At 35.4% G+C, this 26,819-nt stretch overlaps 1 protein-coding gene across 1 annotated transcript in view; it reads left to right on the top strand.

Moving 5' to 3' along the window:
• GBE1 (1,4-alpha-glucan branching enzyme 1) overlaps window positions 1-26,819 on the top strand; it is a 136,417-nt gene that overhangs the window by 18,306 nt on the left and 91,292 nt on the right. The window contains exons 2-3 of the mRNA XM_064410946.1: window positions 13,630-13,799; window positions 21,381-21,493. Of these exons, the coding sequence (XP_064267016.1) occupies window positions 13,630-13,799; window positions 21,381-21,493 (283 nt within the window). The remainder of the gene's footprint in view (window positions 1-13,629; window positions 13,800-21,380; window positions 21,494-26,819) is intronic.

The raw sequence follows: 26,819 nt of genomic DNA, 5'->3' as shown, positions 1-26,819 counted from the left end.
TAGCTGGGCTGTTTTTTCCATAGTTTTGTGTGTTTTAGCCTTGTGGAATTCTTGTGTGCGTAGATACAGAGACACAAAGAAAATTAATGCAAGCTTAGGGGAGGTGTATGTGATTGCCAGTAATCCAAGATATATTAGAATACTTTGGCATTTGCTGTGCTGGTAGTATTTGTCGTGATCTCCATTGTTGGTTTTATATATCTTACATGCTTTGTGATGGTTTTAAATTTATTTTCTTCTAAAGCAAAACTGTCTAGCTACAGTAGATGTGAAGTACTAAGTGCTCAGAGAACAATTCTGGTTGAAAGGGACTGCTCAAAGCTGTTTGAGTCTCAGCCTCCTGCTCAGGATTGGGTTGATGTTGAATTGGGACTGGATTGTTCAGAATTTTGTTTTCTTGCATGTGAAACCTACAGGAATGGAGCCTTGGTCCTAAGAGAATATTTATTTTCTTCTCTCTAGGTGGCACCCCCTGTCAATTTTTGCAGGTGTTTTACTCTCAAATCTTTCATCCTGTACCAGTTCAGTTGGCAATTGAAAAAGGATTCTACCTGGCAGTGCACAAACTGTGTGTGTTGAAAGGGACAGAATAGGTGATTATGGTGTAGATGGTAATGTATGTGTAGCTTTGAAAATGCTGAATGTGAGTTCAGGCTCTCCAAGAGTAGAAGAAAAAGTTTAAGTATGGCTTTTTGGGAGGGTTATATACAGTTTAAAAGTTACACATTTATTTCTGGAATAATAAAGAGCCAGGCTACTCTGATGCAAAGAATAAAAGGTGATAAAAATTTAAACACATTAATTCTTTGCATAGCTAAAAATACAGATTTTCTCCCTTGATGCCATGGAAGTATTACTATCATTATTACCAGCTTCATTCTTCATATGTAGCTCACAAATGAAGAAGTTAATTTCCTAAAAAACTCTGAACTCTTGAAGTTTTGGCTCATGGTTTTTCTGCTTTGTTATTCCCTTGTGCTGGTGCATATCAAGTTGACCTCAAATAAGGAGGCTTTGCTGACTGAAGCTTTGGGACTAACCTGTTGTCCTGCTTGGCTCAGTTTGTAGGTTTTTCTTTGGCAGCTCTCCAGGCTGGAAATTTGAGCTAGTAGTATTTTCTAGGCTTAGTTCCAGTAAAAGAGATATTACTTTTATGTTCTGTTGTATGAGTTTCAGGTGGGAGAGGGGATGTAAGCAGTCAGATTTGCAGATAATCATATACATACTTATATTTTTCAATCAAGACTATAGTACACTGTTTTTTCTATTTTGTTCTTTAAAGATAGACAGGTACTTTAAAATACAGCTTTTCAGGCAGGTCAGCCAGTGCACGTTGTCTAAGTTCCTTTATAAAGAGAAAAAAAAAATATACTAAGTAGTCATGAGAATGTCATAATGAGTGGAAAATTACTAAAAAGGAAAATTCTGTCCAGCATATAATCCATTACTATGTTGCTCAACCTATTTGCTGTTTAAGCTTATCCATCTGTAGGGAGTGCTTAGTAATATTAATTCTCTACAAAAAAGGTTTTGTATAAACAAAGCTTATGTCAAAAGTTTATATGAAAGATGGCTCTAACTTAAGTAGTTGTTTTAGAAGGTTTAGAAGGTGCATATAGTCTTAAGCAGACAAGATGAACCTGAAATTGCAGAAAAACAATTTTATCTACCCAGTAAATAAAGTGTTCTGTTACATCGTCTATTTCCTAACTCCTAATAATAGATAAAGGTTTATTCCATTATCTCAGAAGGTTTCCCAGTAGTACTTCACAGTAAGAGTAGTTACACCTGCATGTGTATATCAGGATGACTAACCCTGGCAATGCCACATTTTAAGTTTGTAGTTCTGCTGTGAATTGCTGCAAGTGGTTTTCTCTGTGTTCCAAGTTACCTAATCACTTCAGATTTTTAAAATTCTGCTGTAAACTTCACTGACTTGATGTGCCTTGAGTTAAGAGATGAGTGTTGCATAGTAATGAAGCACTAGTTAATACTCTCCCCTTATTTTGTTTGAAATTTTCTTTAGTCATATAAATTCAAAACTTGAATCATAAGCTTTCTAATGTTGTGCCACTCAAGTCACATTGTAGATAACACTCATGTTCTTGGAGGCTGCAAAGCAAATGATGTCTGAAATTATTGGGCTCTCCCTAACATCCAATACAGCTGAAATCACATCAGAAGGGAGGCTTCTTGGAAGTTATGCCATATGTACTTAGGAGCTTAAATCATGTGGAAGGGGCTGTGTGGGATGAATCCAACAGCTGCTGGGCATACTTAACAGATTCGGGTGATTCAGCAAATCATACAGTTTTAGTTAGATTAGAGATTATGTCAAAGACATACGGTACCTTAGTGTCCCACAGGAATAGCCAGACTATGTAAAATCTGAAGTGTCCTGTTTTTGATAAAGGTTAAAAATTTCAGTATAGCAATTTGGAAAATCTGATGTTTTTTTGGATGATAGAAACTTGTCAATGGCTAGTATTTCTTACCTCAGTATTTATTCTAACTGAAGTATGGAATAAACTGTTTAGACTGCACCACCTTGAAAGTGCTTGGCCATGAATGTGACATACTACTCATAGCAGCCCTTAACAACAATATTTGCTTTTAGCTTGCTTGGCTCCTGTGGGAATGGACTTGATTGCCTGGGACTAGTTACAGACACTTCTCAAGTACACAAATTCTAATTATACTTCTAGCAAGTACATGGACAGTAAATTATGAGGACTTGGCATTGTGGACTGTGTAAATGTTGGAGTGGTTGGCTTCCCTTATTGGTACTATCTGCAGTGACGGCAGCTAAGAATTAAATTTAGAAAAGTTTGTGCTGTGAAGCCACTGTGGTGCCTCTGCTGAGGTGACTGGCGCTGGTGTGATAACGGTGTTCACCCCCCACCCCCACACCCTCCCCCAAATATCCCAGATCTTATTTTCCAATCACTAGAGGTGACTTTTTCTCCCTTAAAATGGTCTTCTCAAAAGGCTGCTTTTCCCAGGCGTTACAGGGAACCCAGCAAACAGAGCAGGCATGCTGGGGGAGTTGAATGTGTGCTCTGTGTGAACAGCCCTCCCAGCTCCTGAGCCTGCAGAGACAACACTCCCTGATCAAACCAGTGACGGATGATCAAAGCTGGCATAGTGGTCAGTAATAAAAGCAATAGTCCTTCCTTCTCATGCCATGTTTAATACTTGTTTTTCTAGCTATGGTGCTGTGCAAAAATCTCACGCAGGCTTTTCTCTCCTGGAGTACAGTGAAGTTTTGGTTGTTATGATAAAATACAGAAGTAAATGAAAAGTGGATGATGACAAACACTTAAAGGCCAGGAGGAAACCTACAATGGCAGGATATTTGTGTGCATGACAGAGGGATTAGGAGTATATGCTTGTGCATGATAAAAGAAAACAAATCTTGTCTTTTAGATGATGCATGAGTACATCCACATTCTAAAGCTAATAAAATGTAAGGAGGTATTTAATTAGGTGGAATACTGTATGTTTATGGAAAGGAAAATTGTTATAGGAAGAACAGTTTGGAGAGGCAGTAAAGAAGCCAGGTGTTGATATGAGTACCTTTTCTCAAACCATCTTTTTGACAGTCTCTTAAGATGGCTTTAAGTTTAACAAAAAAACAATCCTATAGTAAGGGAAGGTTGTGTTTGTTTGGTATTTATCAAGGATGAGAATTTTTATTTAAGTTTCTAACATATTTTTCAAATAGTGACCTATACAATAGTTTAAATATACAAGCTGTTGATCTTATCCATTATATCATGAGTTTATTTTTAAGTTCTGGAGCATATTCTTAAGGGAGGTGAAATACGACTTGTGGAAATGAGCAAATGAAGCAGCAGCTAGAGCAGCTAGGCAGTTTTCTGTCAGGGAATTCAAATAACAATTCTTACTCTATTGTGTTTCCTTCAGACTGGGATGAGTGACAAAGGTAGTGAGGAATATCTGGTGTTTTATTTCAAATAAATCAGGAGTTCTGACTTCTGATTTAAAAGCCTTTTTTTCTGATTGGTAAACAAATAAAACTTTCCATTTTAATTTCTTGTGAATTTATTTAGAAAGATAAGTCCTTAGGCTTGTGTTGAGCTTCATTGATTACAGTCAATGTTACTTGCAGCTTTTCAATATGGAAGTCAAACTGAGGCAGCAGACTTGAAATCCGAGTTTGAAAAGAAACCTGTGTCTTCTTATGTTTGCTGCTGTGGCAAGCTAATAAAAAACCCAAATCCACAATATACAAACCAGCTTTAAAACAAAATTAAGGGGTTATTGAAGTCTGTTATTTTGTCACTGTGCAGGGCTTTTACAAGCCATAGGAGGTGTATGAGCTGGTTCTCACCTCACGAATGTTTTAGAAATGATGCCATCTGGTGCTTTCAGGTTACTGAAGTCCTGCAAGAGTTAATAACACTTGACTATCAAGAAGAGAATTGCAAATTATTTTTTAAAAAACTGTTTTTTCCCTGAAGTCTCTTGCACAACAACTTTGTTTTGATTCCAGCTTTATAGTAGTGCTGTAGTAAACCCTGACTCTCCCCCAAACTAGACCTTGATTTCTGTTAACACAAAGGGGGTCTGTTAGCAATAACTAGCAGTGGAATCAAATGGGAATCAATAAGCTGTTGTTTACAGCTTCATTAAAATGAATTCTGGTAAATAAAACATCTGAGTTCTTCCTAGATTAAGGTACTTCTAAGCATTTTTTGATATGATGAGTAGAAACAGTTTTGAATGTTCTACTAATAAATACATGCTTAGAAGAGGATGTTTTCTCCCCAAGCTACTTTTAGCATGGGGAGAAAACCTAATATTTGGTTTCCAGTTAAAGAGTACTGAATAACAAGAAGAATTCATGAACATATAATAAAAAGGCATTAGTAAACCAGATGGATTTTTGACTCAGTTGTTTCCATATTACAAACAAATTAATAATTATATTGTTCTTGTAGGTTATCCGTGAATGTGATTAATGTCTAGTGTTACATTTTTTAGTGTGTTTCGGCAGTATGGAAACCTGAATGTTTAGCAAGAACACAATTTCAAATTAAAGCAATAAATCAGAGTTAGTGAAGTAAGGTGTACAGTGTGCCCCACTCCTCGACAGCCACTGAGAGAGAGCAGTGTCTTGTCCCTCTACTTTTGGCAGCAAGAGCCTCTTTATCAGCTACTGTCGTTCCAGTCACGCTTGTGTTCACGTCTTTGCTACATGCTCTGCTGATTACCTTGGAAAAGGGCAATGCTGTAACTGTTCAACTGACCTTTCAGTTTATTTTCTCTTGTGTAATATGAAACATGAGCTAACGCAGCCTCAGTCTACTGATTTCAAGAAAATCTGTCGCTGTGTTTCTGCAGCTTTCTGCTCAGATGTGATGGGATTTCTCTGTAGTTACATTAATTCCAGAAACTCCATCAACTTCAGATATCATCACAACAGTGAAACAAATTATTATGGCTAAAAGACGGGCTTTAGTGTACAACTCATGCATAATAAAGACTACTTAGCAGAGGAATCGTGGGACAATGACTCTGAAATGAAGAAATCCTATACCTAAATAAATGAAGTATGCTGCTGGTAAATTTGTCTCCTTACATGCAGAGAAAAAAATGTACAGAACTCTCATTATTTTGTAATTGCTGTCTTATTTAGACTGTGCCCTCATGATAGGGAAGATGTCTTGAGTGCATTGGCAGATACAGAATATACATAGCTGTGCCATTCCAGAAGGTTGTAGCACAGCTTAGTATTTCTGTTTGCTGTGTAAGGTTTGGGGCTTTGTCTGTAGGTTGTTTGGTTTTTTTAAAATTTTTTTTTTCTTACTTTGTTTTTTGTTTTCTTAGTTTGTTCCTTACCTTGAGGAGTGTGTGCTCTGTTTAATTTTTCAAAGTTACTGTATACCTTTTATTCCATTATAGAGTTAAAGTAAATGGCTTTCTTGTAGGAAGTGTTGATACGTGCACAGTTCTTTCTTATTTTCTCCTGTAATTGATGTCTCTAAGTAGTTTGCTGGTCTTCTGATGGAAAGAAAATGTCTCTTGGTCCTTCTAAACACTAGTAATTTGTTACACTTAACCTGTGAGGTGCATCCATGTGTTTCTAATAAACTGAAGTGGGTGAGAGATGAACAGGAGTGTGTATAAGAGAGCCACTAAATCTTGGCCAGGGTGAGGTGAGTGGGAGGGGGATTGTTTTTAGGACTGGGATTGGTTTAGATAAGCCAGTGGAGCAATTGTTAATAATTGATTGCATTAAGTTTGCATTTGGTATATTTTGTAATCTCTAATGCATTTGGTTCTGAATTAAGAACTGTGTGTGTTCATTCTGATGCTGATGGCAAAAACATTACAGCTGTCAAATGCTGCCAAAGCCACTAGGTTACCTTAATGGTTAAAACAGGGAAGGTGCTGCTGGTCAGCAACAAATAATCTTCTTGCTAAAATACTGTGAAAGTATATTTATCCCTATTAGACCTCACAGCTTATAGGTCTTTACATCTCTGCTAGAAATTGCTGATAGGATGTCAAGAAAACCTGTAGTTCCCCTTTTTCTACCTGTTTTTGGTTGTGCTTCTATGTACTAGACGTTTTATTAGGGCTTGACTTGCATGTCATTGTACTTTAAATTATTTTGCAATGAAGTGATGCTGAATCAGATGCCTTGTCTTATGCTGATGGTTTTCAACAGAAGAAGTGATCATGAATTATTTATCCCAAGCAAATATTTCTTAATTTTTGATGTTGCATTTAGTTTGGGATGTGCACTACATTAGTGTTCTATGCATAAATGCTTTACCTCAGCATTCTGAAATATCCAAAGAGAACTGGGAGTTATTCATTATCTGCCAAGTAGAGAAAATTTGGAAAATTATTTTTCAAGCTTTTGCCTTTCCTTCTCACTCTTACAAGTTCTCTGCTAGATGGTCTTCTAGTAGCTAGTAAAAAAGCATGATTTTGATAGGAATTACAACGTAAATAGTTTAACTGTGTAAGTTCGTTATTGGAATAACTATGTCCTCAGTTTATTTAGGTAGCTGTTGATTTTATTACTCCTGAAAGAAACTTAATGCCATTGGCCAACCTGCGGAAGCCTTAGTTTTCAGCTAAAAGTGTGCTTCTGATGTTGGAGAGAGGCAAATTGCTTTGTAGTGAACAATTTTGCAGATGGAGCAATTAGATAAATCCGAATTCCCCAAATGTTCTATGGGAAAACTTCCTAAGATCATGATTTCAGCATCATGTAACAACTTTGCTTTTAACCTGCAGAAAAGCAAAATTAAGTGGTCATCTCCTAGATCTTTATAATCATCATCTATGGCTATATGTGCTTCTCAAGCATCTCTCTCAGAATTGTTCTAACACTTCAAAGACTGTGTGAGTTGCATGTTGTTGATGGTCCTTAATCTATTTAAATGTATATTTAAAAAAATTTCCTGAATGGGACATGATTTGCTTGCAGAAAGTGCAAGTCAATCAACTACAACTATAAAATGGTAAAAGTTGAAAATGCAGTAAATCTGTTGATCTCAAGTGGCCATATCTACCCAAGATTTACTGTGCCTTTACTTCTTATTTTCCTGAAGTGTGGTTACTCTGTACTCCGAATGGCCAAATGAAAAGTGCATGATAGGGGGTGGAGAAAAGAATGAAGTAAAACCCAAGGCTCCTGTTTTGGTATATTTTCACTAGTGACAAATTAAGTTGAAGAAGCTGCCAGCAGGAATTTGCTTGTATTGCATCATTCTAGTTCAGAGTGGTCTGATGCCTTTGATTTGCTGGGCTGCAGAAATTTGCTTTAGGAAGAGCTTTCTCTCCTACCTCAGTCTTCCTGCAAGTCATTGCTTTCTAACCAGTTGAATGGTGAGACATTGAGGGAATAACTGGCTACAGACTAAAGGGGAAGATGAGAATTGGGGCTTCCCTGGTCTGAGCAGGGACTCTGCACTAGCTTTGGTGTCAGTGTAAGTCTTTGTAACTGCATCTTCAAAGTGATTGCAGAAATATTAGAAAGAGGCAATTTGTGAACAATCCCATAAAGCTATGGACTATTGTCCATGACACTGACATTAATTTAAATGTTTGTACTTGCTGGAAAATGGAGGATTTGGTTACAGAGAGTACCTCACTCAGTATTTTCTTTCATTTCCTGTTCCCTTTGGTATCTGCAGAATTGGGCTTTCCATATGGATACCAGATACCATTATCAAAGTCTCTCCTACTTGCTTTCATCTTTTGAATAAATTAGCATTAATATTGGGCCAGTACTGTATAAATAAACTATGACCAAAAAGCTGATGTGGACAAAAAAAATCTAAAAGATGAATAGCTACTAAAACCAGCATGATAAGCAGAAAAGGGGCTAAAATCATTAATTTCAATGTTGTCACCACAGGTCTTACAGTAAGCTGACTGACTGTTCTGTAAACTGCAATAACAGCTTTGCAAAAAAACCTATGAGAACGGGCATAACAATGTCTTGAAGTTTTGTAGCCATCTTGGTGTTCAGCACCAGCCTCTTTAAATGAGAGTACCTTGTATGCTGCCAAGTCCTTTTTTTGCTGTATTAGTTTCTGTTTAGATTCCTGTGATGCCTGAGAAACTAAAGCTAATCTGATTAAATTTAAGAGTTTAAAATACTACAATACCTCTTTGTTATTTTATGAGGTGGCCAGGAAAGAGTTAGTACCTCTTCTGCTTGGAAGAATAAAGTTGTGAAAGCTTTATGTGGTGCTCTAACTCAGTGCTTTGACTTACCATCAGACTGTTCAATAATCTGCCAAAAGACTTATTTCAATAAAGCAGTTGACTTTGGGGAGGAAGGAGAAGCTTAGCTTTATTTTTCTTATGCTTCATATTGAGGCTAACAATTTTAACTTATACTTGAGACTTTTTTAATGGGTTCAATAGTTTTATTAACTCAGTGGTTATTGGAACTGCAGGACTAGGGTGTTCGTATATCAAAGTTACAAAATAAATAGAATGTGTTTTCATATAAGGCTGTATAGTTTACCGTTGAACTGAGAACACTTTACTTCTACTGCATAAGTTTTAGCTGTAGAGGTATCCATAGGAAAAAATATTTGAGAGTGTTTTAGTGATAGAAGTGTGGGGAGTAACTGCTTACCTGACGTGTCAGTTCTTGAAGTGGTTGCTGATGTAATATTGTCTTTGTGTTCACTTTGAAGGTTTTTTTGTTTGTTTTTTTTTTTTTTTTTTTTTTGTTTTTTTTTTTTTTTTGGCAGGATACTTGTTTACTGGATAGCCATTATAGTAATTCATGTTTGATGTTTTAATCCTGCTTCTATGGAAAGTCAGCCAATTCCTACACTTCTATTGTAAGGCTTTAAACAAAGCTGCATATAAAGCATGGGCTTTAAAGCAATGCTGTGTTACAAATTATGAATGTAACAATAGAAAAAGACTGTTGTGACTGTGTTTTAGGTGATGTTTACGATTACCAGTGTTTCACACTGAAATAATGATGGGGAGGGCAAAAATGTTGGTGTAAAAGCATTTGGTAATAGAGTAGTACTTTGATTCAGTCTAGGTAGTAGCTGTTCTTCGGCTAGTACTAAGACTGAAAATCTTTTCTGAGAATCTGAAGGCAGCAATTTCAGTTTTAGGAAGCATTGATATATTAACAGAGGCTAGAGTAATGAATATGGGACTTGAAAAACCTGCTTTTTCATAAAAATGCCAGGAGAACAACATAAGCAGCCCCCCTTCTGCTGCCTGCAATTGTCAGATTTGTGTTGTTGTAGTAAATTACTTCACATGGAACTTCTTTCAGTCACTTCAGATGCTCTGTTCAGAAGTTCTGTGAATCCTCTTGTTGCTCTCTTTATGTTTACTTTGTCCCAGAGGTAATGGTTGTACTTTTCAAGTCAGTTGGGTACAATTTTTACCTTTTAATCCTCACCAGTGTCATTAATGCTGAGAAATTGCAAAATCTCAAGAGACACTGCAGTCTCTTAGAACTTGAAAAGTATGAAGGTAGATGTCAGTCTTTTGTTGTTGACTTATAGCTCTAGATGCTGAGGTTGACTGTTCCCATGTCCAGAATGTTGAGATTCTCACTTACGAAATGCATTCAGAGTCTGTCATATAAGTATATATATGCATAGCTGAACATGACATAACTTTCAGTGTGGAAGAAATCACAAAATGTAGTCTTAATCAAGTGTTTATCTCTGGTTTTAGGACTTGTATGCTATTATTAAACAATATAAATATTAGCAATTGGTTGAACAAAAAAAAAAAAATCCCTGTCATTTGCTCTGTGTCACTTTGGAAGATAAAAAAGTGTTTAACAAGCCTTAGTAATGTAGAAATGAAAGCTGAAATACCATGAAAGCAAAACCTTAGAGTTCCCTAAATCTAGACATGAGCATGGTCTTTCCTTCCAAGGAGCAACAGGCTACAGCTGCTGCTTTACAAGGCCTTTCTGCTGTTTTGCAAGGCCTTCTGTGACAAGTAATGTTGTTCTGTGTCCAGATGTATTTCATGTCCAGAGATGAGTGCAATACTTTGTAGCAAAAGTAATTGATCCATTTCAGGAGTTGGTGAGTTTTTTTGTGAGTTTTGAGCAAACTACAGTTCCTTACTGGATAGTCTTAGGAGGTGGTTAAAAAGAATAAATTCTTCCTAGATTATAATTTTGGATCAATTACAGAAAACACTAGTTGTTGCAAAAATCTTTGTCCACAATGCGATGCAGCAATTATAACTGAATTAACTGAGTCTATTAAAAGCAGCATGCTTCTGTACAAATACAAGAAGCATTCTTACTCAGTGTACATGATGCTGTGTTTCTTGTTCCAAGTCTGTCCTGTATAAAAAGTCATTATTGTAAAAATGTTACACATCCTTGCTCAACAATTCTAATATGTTCCCTTTCTTGCCTACCCTTCCTCTTCCCCAAAAAATAATTTATTGAGTGTGTAATCTTGCTCACCACTCTGCAAAGTGAGCTAAAAAGTAGTCTTTTTTCACAATGACACTTATGATCATTTCATATATTGAATGCCATGGTCTCTTTGTGTCATGCTTTGCTTAAACTCTGAATTTACTGAAAGGCAAAAATTGAAGCAGTGGGTGTTCTTAGTACTTTTATGACAAGAATCAAGAGTTTACAATGTCTGTATTACTGATTTTTTTCACAAAGATACGGAATCACATATTTGCTTTCTGAAAGTCCATTTTCATCCATCGCACATTCAAATCCTGAGTTTGTTAGATGTTTGTTTCTTCTGAAGGAGATGAATGGGTTTGATTCCTAGGAAGAGATCATGTTGAGGAAGAGGAGTAGGCCACTGGCATGTGTTGCACCTCTAGGTGATGTGAAGTGAATTGTAGCCTTTTCCTTTTCTGCACTGAGACTTTCAGTCCTTTATGGCCTGCTGGTTTCATTTCCGTCTTCTGCAGCTTTCAAGGGTTTGTGACTGACTTTTGTTTAAAAATGAAGCTTTCCTCTCCTTTCACTTTGTGCTGGGTATGGGAAATACCGCATCCAACTAATCATGTTCTTAAAGCTGTGACAATGTATTTGTGATAAGAGTGGGGAGGAAAAGAATAATTTTGGTTCGATAATATATTTCAAAACCGCATCTTCTCTTTTACCTGTATCAAGCTCATTGCTTCAGTTAGCTCTTCTCTGAAGTTAGAGCAGCTACCTAAAGTAAAACAGATCCTGCTTCAGCTACGGTGGAACAAGGTGGAATCAATACATGTGACAGGCAGCAATTTTGAAACAGCTTTGACAGGCAGAGAAACAGGGATTTGCAGTTAATACTCCAAATATGCTTCTTATTATGTACTTTTTTCCTTAACCAATTAAATATATATACACAAAACATATATCTATATGTATATTACTATACTTCTTGTATCATACAATATTTTAAAGAATGGCTTAAATTTCAAAACTATAGTGGTTGTTTTATTTTTTCCCTGAGGAGAGCCCTTCAAAAATAGAGTGATTTGAATTTACCAGATGATATAGGTAAAATTTTGAGGGTATTTGTGACTTGCTCTGGGTTTTTGTATTTAAGCTTTATATACATCTTTGGTTGCACCTATTTAAAATGTAAGTTGATCAACTGAGTTTGTGTGTGTATATATATATAATATGCTTAGAGTTGGAAATCTGACAAAATATTTTTCCTCAAGGACATAAATGAAATTGATTATCAGAGCAGTAGTAGCTAATAATGCACTTCTGAGGATTATACCCATGAGCAAATTTTGAAAGAATAATGCAGGTGGATGGGCGAAAATAGTTCTGAGTGTATTTGCTGCAGTGTTTCCTGGAGGCATTTTCAAATCATTCTCCCTTTAAAGATTATCATCAGTCTTAATAATAAAAACTCACTGGGAGATTACCCTTAATAGTAGTCATAGTACTGTAAATTAATACAGGTAATGCTGTTTACCTTAACTAGTCATTAGACATTTTAATATGCTAATTTGAACTAATTAAGGGCCAAAAAATATCAAAACTTTGCAACAAATCAGAGTCCTGACACTGCTAACAGACTTACTTGTCTTTAAACACCAAGGTGTTATTCCTTAGTGCTGGTTTAGTGTTTATATTTCCTCTTGCAAAATGTAGGAAATGTAATAAGGCTGATGAGTTTGGTTTTGCTGGGGTTCTCACTGGTTTTTATACACTTCAGAGGACTATTTACTGTTTATGAAAAAACATTTCTAATTTATCTCAGGAGTGTCTTACTGAAAACAAACAAACAACAAAAACCTGTACAGGTAGCATTAATTAAATGCTCAAATGCAGCTTTTAGCTGTGCTTCTGCCCAAAATAGCTCATAATTTAGGGGTCAAAGTTGACTATCTTGTTTATATTGTACCCCTGATGTTACCATCAATTCCAGAAACTTACTTGGAGAAAGCATAGCAAAATATGTCAAAAAAACTCTAAGCTGTTACAGGCAAAGGTTTATGCTAGAGGTTTAGGACATTTAAATTTCTACTGGTGTAAGTAGGGTATGGTCCAAATAATTACTTTTATGAAGCTGTATTTTTTTTCCAAATTGTTGCAGTGTCAGGGACTGACTTGCAAAGTCTTGCTGATTGTCTCTGTAAAGAGGTTGCCTAATAATCCCCTTTCTGCAAGGACCAGATGACTTTGTCCATGCTGACATGCTGTACTGCAAACTTTTCAATAGCCTGAGATTGTCTGTCTATTAAAACTGGCTGTGAGAGATGTGGCAGGCCTATCCAGCTCTCCCTAGGAGGGTTGTGTCTGATATTAATAAGATGGAAGGAAAAGTGCTAGGCTGTTCAGAGTGTGAAGTTCTCCTGTTGTGTAGTAATACTGGGATTTCTTGGCTGCCAGTCAGGAATTGTAGTTTTAGACTGAAAGTGCAAAATGTTCCTGTAAAGTAGAGAAAGCGGTGACAAACATGAAGTTTGTAATTTTAAACTGTGTAACAACCATGGAAAAGTTGCATGGTTTGTATTAGATTTTTTTCCTCTTCCAGTAGAGAGCAGTGAATCTTGTGTCAGTGTGTTTAATTTTTTTTTTTTTTTAGGTTTTTGCAGTAGTTAATAGAAGAGAGATGCTAGCTAATCTTTCTAAAATATGTTCTCTGTTTTCATTGCAAGGTATTCTCTATTTTATAACCACTTGAAGAACATTGAGGAAAGTGAAGGTGGCCTTGATAAATTTACGAAAAGTTACAAAACCTTCGGAGTTAACCAACTTCCAGATGGTGGAATATACTGCAAAGAGTGGGCACCGGGAGCAGAAGCAGTGTTCCTTGCAGGTGACTTCAGTAAGTATTCTTAGGAAAATTTCTTTTCCACTGCACAATGTTTTACATCAATATTCTCTTCTTTTAAAGAAAATTTTGTCACAATGGTGAAATTCTGATAGTAAAAAGTATGTGTCATGGCTTAAATGAATAATATTTTTCTCTGTGTTCCAGTAGCTTATGAAGATGTGTTTCTGTTGCATGGTCAGTGTTAAGCATTTTTTTAATACCCCAAAGGCAGTGACTCATGTCACACTGGATCACACTGCAACTCGAGGCTGTATCTAAACTTCCTAAAGTTCCTTTTAAAGCTTTATAACTAGACTTTTATAAAACTATATGCAGAGAAGCAAAAATAACAGTGAAATAATTTTCTTCATCTTATTTTACTGATCAAGCAACAGTGTTGTCTAAGGACCAAGACCCTTGAGAATCCCCACCCATCCTGAGAGTTTAAACAAAAGTTCTGCTGGAAAATTGTAGCCTAAAATCAAACTAAATATTGCTGAAAGAGTATCCACTCTGTGTTTGTGAGGGCAGAAGAAGAAAAGATGTTAGCAGAATGGGAAGGTGGCAGTATTATGTAGAAGAATTGCATTGCTTGCTCTGAAAACCAGGAAGACTATTCCCTTTGAATTTGAAACAAAATTATAAGTTTGCTTCTTATTTGAAGGCTAGGTACACTCAAATTATGTTCTAAAACTTGTAGATGAAAGTGACATTCATCATTGCTCTTCAGTCCTCAATACTTGCTGTCCTTTTTGTTTAGGGTTTTGGAGGGCTCTGTTCTGTTTTTCCCTTTCACCTCTACTCTCTCTTCAGTTAGGTCTGCCAAAGTACTAGGTCTTGCATTGCTGGTTCTTACTGAACAGGGACTTTCTGTGAAATTATTTTGTTCATTTAGCTGCATTTCAGAAGCACGCAGTTTTATTTATCTGACTTTGATTTTGCAAAAATATTGATCTAGGGAGTGTTCAGTATATTTATATTGCAAAGAAACAATATGAAAAAAAAGTTCTTTCAAGCAGTTAACTACTTCTGCTTAAACACAAAGCTGGATGTTGGCCATTCCTTACCTCTGTCTGAGGAAACTATGAAAAGGAAAATCTCTTTATTTTAGGCAGGTTTTTATTTAAAAAAAATCCTGGTTTTGATGCAGAAGTTGAACAGAAAAGTTATTGCAACATTGTTTTCAGCAATGATCCTGTTTGATAGGACTAGCATAGTGAATGATCAAGTAGCTTTTCTTAAAGTGCTGCTTGTCATTTTATTGGAATAGACATTGATAAATAGGTTTGTGTAGTTCTTGCATTTTAATATTGAAATTGGATATGTCCTCTAACACTGAATAATGAGTTCACCTACTAGGTAGATAATAGTGATTTCTGGTATCAATATAGACTGCAAGGCAGATAGATCAGGTTATTTTCATAGGTCAGTTTTATGTGTATAAACAGGCAGAAAATTCTCCTCCTTATCTCTCTTCTACTTGCTGCAACCCCATCCATTGCTCAAGGTTTTCATGGGATGAGTGCAGGTTAAATGTCTCAACTCAGCTAAAGACTTGAGTGCATTTCTTTTAAATATGTATTTTAAGACATGTTAATATTAAAACCAGATATTTATTAATAAGTTAAATATTTTGAAAAGAGGCTATAGCTTGTAAATTGTCTTATCAGGCTGGGGAGGAAGTATATGTATATCAGAATAGGGTAGCTAAACACTGGAATAGTTTTCTAAACTCTACTTCATTTAAAATATTTGATGTAATACATCATACGAAGCAGAAATTTAGGGGGTAATATCTTAGAGTAGTTGTATCCAGGCACTAATTAAATGAAGAAATAAAAATTAAAAGAAATTCATTGTAATGTGGGGAAACTGTGTTTCTACTATGTATCAGTCAGTCATAGTAAAGTATTCATTCCCAAAGGGGACAATAGTGTACTTGGAAAGACTGGAGCCATGGAAGATTGTCATTCAATTCATATGATCTTGAATAATACTCACATGAGAAATTGGATTTCAAAACCCGAAGATTTAGAGTTAGATTGCTACAGATATGTTTAATTAAAACTGAATCCCTTTAACCTTTCTTTAAGTTTTCAAGCCGGTTAAAGTCTCAGACTAAATTTATGATTATATTGTGTTTAAATTGGATATTGAGATTGCTTTTAATAAGATTTTTTTTAATAAAACTTTTTTATAAAAAAGAGCCATAGCGTAACCACTTCAGGGAAGTTGGAAATCTTAGACAAATAAATATTGAACTTAGATGACAGAAGCTCTTTAGGATTTAAACTGAAATATGGTGGTATATAATATAAAAAACTGAATTCATGCTTATTGTTTTGGAGATGAATAGCAGTGTTTTACTTAATAATATGGTATTTTCTGAGAATATCTTAATGTTTGATGTAAAGACACAAAGTATTAGTCTCTGCTGTTTCATCTTAAGTTTTTTGAGGGTCAAAAACTAGTAAAAATAAAATTGCAAGTATAGCTTGTGTACAGAGACCTTGAACTTTTTTTTCCAAATTTATAATTAAGCTTATAGTTGATAATCTTTGTTACAAATTGTATGTAAGATAAACATGAATAATTTACTTTTGTAATTATATACATGTGAAGCCTTAGTCCTGTACATGTAAAGATTTTTCTGAGTGACTTCTATGCCTTATAGCAATAAAAAAAAACTTTGCTATTAAGGTATTTTGACACAAATAATGGAATTTTTATATCTTATTCTGAGAAAATTGTAATGAATGGGATAGCTCTAATTCATAGAAAAATTCTTAATATCAGTGTGCATTTTGGAAAAAAAAAGCTAGAAACTAGAAAAAGCACACAAATCTGTAAGTGGATTGGAGAGTTAAAAATATGAATTCAGGAAAATCCCAATGCTTTCAGAGCTTTTTTTCTCTCTTTAAAACTCTATAATTGGACAGAAAAAGTATTGTATCTGTTAGTGTTCTAGTACAAAGCTTTATATAAGAAGTATTAAATGAGCATCTAAAAACATTAAATTTAAATTTGTCAATTAGTACTTTCAGCATGTCAGTAAATCAAGTGTATGAGAAAATTACTCAGCCAAATTTCCAACACTGGAGGCTCTCTCAACATTATAGCTCCTTCAAAAGCTCTCAGTGATAACACTGAATATTTCATTTGTGTGCCCTATTGCTGAGGAACCCAGTGACTGCTGTCAATTTATTGCTGCTTTAAAATTGGCTATTTCAAAATAAGTCACTGAACTGTGAGTTTTGAGAGCAACCCACCTAATTTATTTGGGAATTGGAACACTCACATTTGTATTTGGTCATGTAGAGGCTCAGTGGGTTCTCTGTAAACAATTTGTTAGTTTTAAAAAGAAAGCTACTGGTTTTAAAAAGTTTGAGAGTAAGTATGCATGTATTAATTTGAAAGTCAGCATTTGCTATAATACATTCTTATATTTGTGCTTTCTGGTCTTTTAGTTGTCTTCCCTTTCCTCCTTTCCAGCTCACATTGATCTAATATGTTGATCAGTCTAGAATATCTGCTTCGGTTTTTGCTTCCTTTTCCTTGCACTAGTTGGGAAGACTTCTGCTGTCGTTGGAGGGTGGAGGGAGGGTAGGATAGTTGTTTCTGGGAGGATATTTGTCTATTATTTAAACTCTGACATGGTCCCTTCAGAGTGAAAAGAGAGTACCTTAAGGCACTGTACTTCATAATTTTGGTATCTGACAGCTGACTAAAAACTTCATGTATCAGAATGTTTTGGGATTTTTTTTATTTCAGATTTTTAATTAAATGGATTCTAGGTACTGTCATTATATCATGCTGAATTTCTTACTGCTTCCTTTCAAGATTTTTTAGAGAAAAATATCTACATTTGATGAGTAAAGTCAGTGTTATATTTTTGTGGGTGCAGATCATGAAAAGCAGTAGACTGTAATATAAGGTGTCACTAATATACAGGGAAACATCCTATCTGAGAAGTAATGACACCTGTTTTTGTGTCAGTGTTTGAGCTATTTGCCTGATTTCCAACAGCTAAACCATTAATGTAATCTGCTATAAAAATGATTAATGTGAGGAGAGGAAGACCTAATTGGCCAATGTGTAGAACAGAACAGTGTCCTTGGAGAATCTTCAGTTATGTTCTGATTTCATATTCTAATAAAGTGGGATACAGGTATGTTGTCGGGATACTGGGATTTTGATGTTCTTTCCCTTGTCTGAACTCCTGCTTGTCTGATAAACTTTCTTCAAGGGTGCTGTGTATTTGCTGAACTCTATTCTCTTTAGGTGTCTTTAGTTGATCAGAAAGTATGTGGAAATACAGTTGCTATAAGAGATTTGATTTCACTTGAGAATTAAGCTTTAGTTCATAAAGTTTTTTGACTTCGGGGAAAAAAACAAAACAGCTACAGTTATTGTATTGGACAAAGTAAATTATTTGAGTAATATATGAGAACAGCTCCTTTCCTCTGTGAGAAGTGTTAATTTCTTGTATGAAACTCCCAAGTTCAGGCATGAGCCTCAGAGGTGCATGCTATATCCTTGTCAATGTGAAAACAAAATCAGGAGATTGAACAAGAAGTCACTCAAATTGTCATTTAGCTGGAAATATGCATTTAAATTGATTTTCTGTCACAAATGGTAGAAACCAAACCTTTATAGCTTTGAATTCTGTTCTACATTAAAGCTCAGTTCATGATTCTTTGGCATGCTAAGTGTGTAGTTTTGGGCAAGAAGTTCCCTTGTGCCTCCTGTTGCTGAGGTAGGATGCAGTGTTTTAATAATTGGTTGGGATTGGAAGATCCAATCACAGAGATGAGACAAATCAAAGTATCAGGCTACCAAAGATATCTCCTGTGTTGGATTAAGCAATAGCTGTGGCTTGAACTCTTGTACAGAAGCTTTTGCCTTTGTGTATGGCTTATGAGTATTCTGTGATGGTGTCCTTTTTCCCCAATACCTGTTCAATCTGATTATTTGAACTTCTGCTGGTAATCCCCTCAGCCTTTTCCTATTTGTAGTTGGCAGAATCTTTGAAGTCTCTGTTCTCAAACTAGGATATTTCTTTTGACTTTTTGTTTTTCATGTTCATAGTAGTCTGCTAATCACTTGTTGGTTAGTTGAGTTTGTTTTTTTCTTTCTTTCCTTAGGCATTTTGGGGTAAGTTTTGCTGAAAAATCAGAAAACCAAGCAGTAAAACTGAGATAAACATGAGCCACTCTCTCTTTGAAAGGAATATTCAGTTTTCAGGGTGTTCTATGTTCTTTATGCCTCTGGCATTAATACAAAGCAGTGTTTTCTGTTATAATCTTTCTAAGTGAGCTCCTCTCCAGGGGTAATTAGTAAACAGTGGGTTTAAGTAGGACCATCTGGGGAAGATGGGTATTGCTTTTCATTTATTTTTAAATCATGAGCCACAGGCTTGCAGTCATGGACTGTGGCTGGGAACAGGAGGGATTAACAGGAGCATCTGGCATTGCTGGCAGGTGAAGGGGAAAGTTCAGGCAATTTTGGCAGAATTATCAAATCTGTCTGTGGAGAGCAGAAATATTTAAATAGGTAGAGCTGTAACAATTCTCTCTCTGAAGGAGGGAAGATGTGGTTTTAGTAGCGGTCATAAGAATCTTTTTTTTTTTTCCGATATTGTAAGAATGCAGTGGTTTTGGTGGATATGATTAACTCCATGCAGGTTCCCCTGGGTGAGTTTTATGAACACTAGGCCTAAGAATTTTTTACTGTAATTTTTAATATTACTCAATATTCATCACCTGGCATATGTGGTTCAGTTTGTGCATTGAATCAAAAGGTGTAGCTCTGTTGGAAAGAGTTTCATGAGAAGCCATGAAGATGGTGGGATATCTGGGAGGAGAAGAAGATGGAAAGAATTTAGAGTAAGTCCCCCAAGTTGGGTCTTGACTATCATAAATCCTAACCTGTTTTTAAGGCAACATTCTTGCAACTTTTTAACATCTTTCTTCTGTTTTCTCATTTTTGCCTTTGGAATGTTTATTTGAGACAGTCTAGCTGTTTATAATTTAAAAAAACCCAACTTTTTTAAAGTTTTCTACATCTTTTTTACTGTGCCCTGAAATAAAAAATACATCTATATTTTACTGTATAAACAATATAGTTTGCAGTTTAGACATTTTATTAAGGAGTACTGCTTAATTGTCAAGGTGTTTTTTGTTTGATATTAGTCCTAGTAAATATTACTAGTATTTGTTATTTTTCTTGATTGAAACTTCAGTGTAAAGCCAAGGGGAAGGAACCATCTAAATCCTACTAATATGTAAGTTCTTCTGCTGTTAAGTAATAGTTTACTAAATACTTTCTTCTCTTCTAATATATGAAATTTAGCTCCATTATCCAAATACTTTAAACATGATAAAACTATCATCTAAATAGAATACTGAATTAAGTGCATTTCTGTTTTACTCTCCACTTTAAAATGAGTAGGTACCAGAATATTTGTCTGGCATGCTAATTTTTGTCACATTGTGTGGCCTTGTTTTATTTGTGTCTTTCAGTGTTCTTTAAAGATTGGCAGTTCTTGGGTTTAAACAGCTGTGCAAATGCAACCAATAACTTTGAAAGCAGTCTGGTCTTTTTCTGAAATGCAACACATCCATACATTGCCAGGAAGGATTATCCTTTTGTTGCACAGCAGATAATATTTGTGATTATTGATGTTTAGAAAGATACATATGCTGATGGATAGACCTTCTTCATTTCCCTACCTCCCCTGCTGTGATTTCCATGGTAGCAAAAGTGATGATCCTGCTTCAGTTTAACTGTCCATTTTTTATTGAAATGCTTTTAAACTGACATATCTAGTACCAATGTTGTTTTATACAACTCTGAGTTAATATTCTTAATCTGAAGTCTGCTTTTTCTTCTTTCAGTGATGTGTGGAGTTTTAGTTTATTGTTGTTTTGTTTTTGTTTTTTCTTATTACAAGTGGCTATGGCATGCAAATAGATGAGTGTGAAGGAAGATTAACATGTGTTGCTTTAATATCTTGTAATTCAGTTTTCTGTGTTGAGTGGTTCCTATTTAGTTTGAGTCTATTGCCTTGAACTATGTGAAGTAGACATTTCAAGGCGAAAAGAAGAAAGAAATTTTCAAATTTATCCTTTTACTTCCTTGTAGAAATGGAGTCTAGAAATGACTCCATTGCTGAAATGTGTCAGTTCAGAAGTGATATCTTCACTCTATTCAGAGGAGTTAACCTTCAATGTGCTTACAAACACTCCAGACCCCCTTGGCAGGTGTCTGTTCTGTTCAGTTGGACAGGCCATAATGACCATCCCTGCACATCTCTAGTGCTCAGTAAATCCAAAGAGGACAAAGAATCTTGAATTATGGGATTTCAGCTTGCTTCAGTTAATTTTTTTTAATGACAGAGGAATCTTCCTGCAGACTTAAAACTGTGGCATTTTGTTTTACCCCTTTTGAATGTGTGTGCAGTATCAGGCATATAAGTATTTGTGGCTGCTCTCACTGGAATTTATTCTAAGAAAGATGGAACTCAGTTACACTTTTGAATTGTAATTGGATTCATTTTAAGATGAACACTTAGTATTGTTTCTTATTTTGCAGATGGCTGGAATCCATCTTCTCATCCCTATAAGAAGTTGGAATATGGGAAGTGGGAGTTGTTTATTCCACCTGAAAATGGCCGTTCTCCTGTGCCCCATGGGTCAAAGCTAAAGGTGTTGGTTCTAGACTTACTCTAACTCTTGTAATCCTTCTTACTCATTTACTGTCCATTTTGTTTTCTTGTAAGTAACTTTATCATCTTCTGATTGTTCTGAGAAGCAGAAACAGTTTATCTAGTTGAGCAAAGTGACCTAAAGGAGTGAAATGTTAAGCATCACCAAGAGAGATTTTGGGAACAGTCATATGTGGCTGAAATGTAGTTGTAGAGTATTGCACCATGTCATAAGAGGAAAACAGTTTTCAAATTGATAACTGAAAAAAGAATAAGTCATATATAGGTAAAATCTTTCTGTATTTGCTGCAACTACCTGTTATTAAGATCCTATTAAAATCTCAATACTTGGTAATTTTTGCAATGCTTTTAACTATGGCTTTTTAGGTGATTTTTTGTTGTTTTAATAGTACATGCAGGTTTGTAAAATTTACCTTTTAGGAATTCACAGTGCTGAGTGAAAGCTTAAGTGAACTGAACACAGTTGTATTTCAAGAGCATCCATGAGCTTAAAATGCTTTTTTTCAGAAATTAATGGAAAATTTCTTGAGCTGTCAAATGCCACAGTTGTGTGCTTAGTGCAAATACACCTAATAACAACTAACTCACAGCAGAGTTGATGATTTCTAGGTGAATATTGATTTAAATCAGAGATGTGCTTTGTTGCACTCAGAGCTTGAGTTTCAGAGATACTGGGTGCTAATAGAGGGCAGTAGTAAGTAGTAAAGGAAAGAAATGTACTGGAATTGCCTATAGACTATGAAAATTATGAGCCTGGAAGTATTTGTATACTACTGCATTTTCAGAGGTCCCATCAACAGAACTAGAATGCTGTAAAAAGAAAAATCCTCATTTTCCTGCTGAAAATCTGCTTAGGCAAACAAGAAATCTGTTAAAACAAAGATATGTGTAAAATGCTCTGGAAATGCTTACTCAGTGTGTATGCTTATCTCTATGCTTTTTGTTATGCCTTATGAAATAATCCCAGTAATAAATAAGGATAAATTGAAGTTTAGGAATAGTCATTCAAGGACGAGAAAGCTGTTTTTATTTTACAGAGTAGGAAAGAAAATACTTGTCTGCAACTTAGAAACTCAGTGATTATGCAGCAAATTATGAGAGGATAGAATGGTTATTTAGTGTTTTCCATGGTTTTGAGATGCAAGTAGGTTAGATTTTTTGATTGTTGCAGAACTTACCTACTTTGTTTTATCTGCAAAACTCTTATCTACTCTAGAATATTCTATGCTTTTTGTAAAGATTAGAGGTGTGAACAATGAGTGTTGATAATTAACACAATAGCAAAAAAAGCATAGAATCTTAAATGCTTTTGGAGCAATATAAGATTTTTTTTTTCCTCTTAGGTAATCACTGGTCATATCTGCTTATTTTGAAGTAAGGTCTTGATAATATTTTCTTCCTCTTCAGCATTTTCTTTGACATATAAACTCCATAAAGCAAGGATTGCATTATACATAATTTGTATATATGTGGAATTGCCATGGATTGCACTTGGTACTGATGTACTTTCAAGATGAATTGCTGTACTTCTGTAGTTGCTCTGAATTTTCTGAAAAACCACATTCTACTCTGCCAGTGGGTATCTTTTGAATTTTTGTTTTTAGGCTTTTTCTACCCTGTCACTTTAATTGTGCTTTCTGTGGTCAATTTTAGACAAAGTTACATGGCTGTCACTGACACTCACAACACATTATTGTCCAACAGGCTTTTGAAGCAATACTGCCTGTGAAACAAATTTTCTTTGGAGTATATTCCTTAAAAAAGGACCAAATATTTAGAAACTTGATTCATGAGTGTATGTAGTTATAATTGATGGCTCCATCCATATGGAACTACTCCCTGCCTCATCTGTAGCTTTGCTGATAATATTTCATGACACTTTGTTTTTGTTCTGTGGTGCCTTCAGGACTGAATCCAACACTTCTCTGTGTGTACTTGTAATGCAGTCAGATGAGGGGACTAACAGAAAAAACCTAAAAAGTCTGTAGTTAAGGTAGTTCAAAGATGTTTTATCACAAAAGCTTTTGGAGTATTCCCATGGTAGACATGTACCTTATCCTCACGCTACAGCTGATCTTACCCTCTCCCATTCTCCTAATGGGTGCAGAAAGCTTCTGCTTTTCTGTAAGTTGTCCTTGAGCTATGTGGTTCAAACATTTATGATTGTTCATAAATGTCTGTATTTTGTGTGTTAGAGCACAGTTTTGCTGTTGTTTATTCATGTAGAAGCTGAGAAAATTGATTGTTTGCAGACAGAAACTGCTATGCAGATTGCATAGAGGTAATATTGAAATACACAGGCACTGGTGTCTACACTAGACTAGGCAACAGGCATCTTTCTAGTAGTGGAAGTATTTCCCATTTTTCTTTACTAAAGAAGCCTAAGGGAATCACAGCTTTACAAGTTTCTTTTACCAGCATGATTCTTAAATACTTAAGTTAAAATAGTTAACTTCAGACATTATTGTGGTGATTAATCTGTTAGGGGAAGAAATGTCTCTTCCAGAAGGTCCTTTTCTTTAGCTTCTGTCTACTCTGTTTTGATCTTCAGTTCCACACAGGCGAATGCCAAGTTCTGAAATGGTAACAAGGTCATTTCTTTTAAATAAGTAATATCTAAGCCAGAATGGGAAATGGATGGAGTGTAGTCGGTGACACTAATTTAGATCAGGTCACAAAATATTTTTGTGGGAAAATAAATGAGGAGCAGAGGTCAAACGTTTGCCTGTTTTCAAACAGTAGCAGGCTGTCTACTGTAGCTCTTCAGGCAGTCTTCTCATAAGTAAATACAAACATTGCAGAAAATGAGTAATTAAAAACCTGCTGTAAATCTTCTGACACTTTTCTGTGTGAAGAGATGGGTGCTTCTGATAGTTGAGTGACTCCTTTGTTAATTTTGACATCTATCTTGTTCAAAATAAGGTTACCTGCTAGAAAAGGATATCTTTTTTCTTTCACTTGTGGATCAATTGGGAACTTAGACTGAGTTAAGTGGACAAATATTGTTGCTATTATGGTAGGGTAGTGCTGGCTTTTTAAGCTTCTGACAGATGTCACAAGTGAGCAAAGATTTAAGCCCAAAGCCAAATGTTACCCTTTAATAAAAGAGGGCTTTTTACCTCTCATTATTTCTAATGAGGTAGTTTGAAAGATGTTTTCCTTAAACATCAGCATGTTTGTTATTCTACAGAGGTAGCAGTTGGGGTGCAAGTACTTACTTTTTGTGGTGGAAAATGACTGGGTTTTTTTCCTTAATTTTGGGTATTCTTAATTAAATTTTAGAGGACACAGCGAGCTTTTAAAAAAAATATCATAGATAAACTTTTATAGCAAGTCTCGTTATGTGTGGTTGTATTAATGCAGGAGTTTAATCAGTGTTACACTTTGTCCTTTTACTGTTTATTTATTAATGATTTTTCCAACTGTGTAAATATACCTGTAAATTAAGTTTTCCCTGTGGTTGGCAACCTAATTTTGAAATAGTGTCAATGGAGTTTAGGGATAGTATTGGTTAAAATTGAGATTGGCAAATTGCATCCTTTAAAAATTTAAACCTAGTTGAAAATAATTTCCAAATTCATGGTCAAATTCTGAAATATCTTCACACATATGAATATCTTCACACATGAATAAGAATAAATGGCAAGATCAGTACTTGAAAAATATTGGCAATTATGGTAGAGCTACCTGCTGCCCTGTACCATTAACTAGGAAAATAATCTCTATAGTAGAACCACTAAATTTTCTTTTCTAGCTGGAGAGGATATATTTAAATATATCAAATAAATATATAAAATGAAAAAATCAACTTTGTAATAATGACAATAGGTATGTAATTTCTGAAATTACTACCAGAACAATAATTTTTTAGACTAATAAACTCATCTGACACTTTAGCTGACAATGTGCTGGGTAGGTGCATGAATCTATATATGCAACTAAATATCACTTGAATATTCATGAAATGTATTTCATGTATTTTTCCTGGAAAGAACGCCTCAGAAAGTGGTAGAAACTTTTTAAAAGCTCTGCATTCCATTATTTGTTAAGTCTGTATCCTTTTCTTTTTCACGTGTCTCTGTGTGTGTATATATATTCTATGTATCTAAATGGTGATGTTTATATTTTGAGGGAGTATCTTGTACTGTAATGAAGTGATTAAATTTGGTAACTTGTACACTTGTTAACATGGTATTTTTCTACCGATACTGTTGCATGTTTGAGTGGTTTCAGTGATTGCTGAACAGGAGTTGTAGGTGCCAAGGCCAGTACAAGATCAAGGCAGGCATGAACAACACAGTTCTTTCATCAGTTTGTACAAAATGCTTATAAGTTCACTATGATTGGTTTTAATAGTTTTCCAGTCCAAATGTATTATGTTTTTTAATACTCAAGTGTACAAAGGAAAGAGCTACATTGACACAGAGCATTAACAGTTTATTAAAAATGATTGAAAGTATCTAAAGTACACTTGTATTCCTGAGGTGCTGGGTAGAGGAAAGCTAGTTGTGAAGAATAGTTTCAAAAGTTAATCCTTACAGTTTTACCACTCTATCCTATACTTCCTAGTAGATCTGCAAGCTCTGTGTTAAACTTGTACCCCTTGAAAAGGAATCAAATGTGGTGAGCAGGTAGGTTAATCTGTGTCAGGGAACCACTGCTAGTAAAATTCATCAAGTGTAATTACTGTCACCAATGAAATAGATGGTGCTGCAGCTGACCCTGCGATCAGGAGGTGCAGCAGCATAATACCAGACTGGTGTGGAGTTCAGGTCTCATGCACTTCCAGCAGTCTGCAGTCAAAAACGTGTTTATAATGAGAATGTGAAATTTCAGGAAATCTATTAATCATGGCAGGCTGGTGGCTAGGATTCTAGGGACAGAAATGTTAAAGATGTGGTGGACTTTCAGGGTTGTAAGATGTAAATAGAAACACAGAATACCTGGTTGGAAGGGACCTCAAGAATCTTCTGGTCCAGTCATTCTTGACAAGAGCATGGCCTGGTCACAATGGCCCAGCACCCTGTCTAGCTAGATCTTAAGTGTCCAACGTTGGAAAAGACAACACTTTCCTGGGGAAATTGTTGTCATTATGAGATAGGTTATGTCAGATGGCTTTTACAAAGGGAGTCTTGGATATCCTGAGCAGAGGTACTCGGCTTGGTTTCAGTGGAAACCTTCCTGAAGAAATGTTTGCAATTTTTTTCATGTACATGTAGAAACACTTCTAATTATTTTGGTTTTTACGTTAGCCTGGGGGAAGAGGGAATATCCTTGCTCAGTGTGCCAAGTTCTGTGTCACTTGA

The sequence above is a fragment of the Passer domesticus genome, chromosome 2 (assembly GCF_036417665.1).
Source record: "Passer domesticus isolate bPasDom1 chromosome 2, bPasDom1.hap1, whole genome shotgun sequence".
Lineage (NCBI taxonomy): Eukaryota > Metazoa > Chordata > Aves > Passeriformes > Passeridae > Passer > Passer domesticus.
This window is presented reverse-complemented; position numbering and strand designations above follow the sequence as displayed.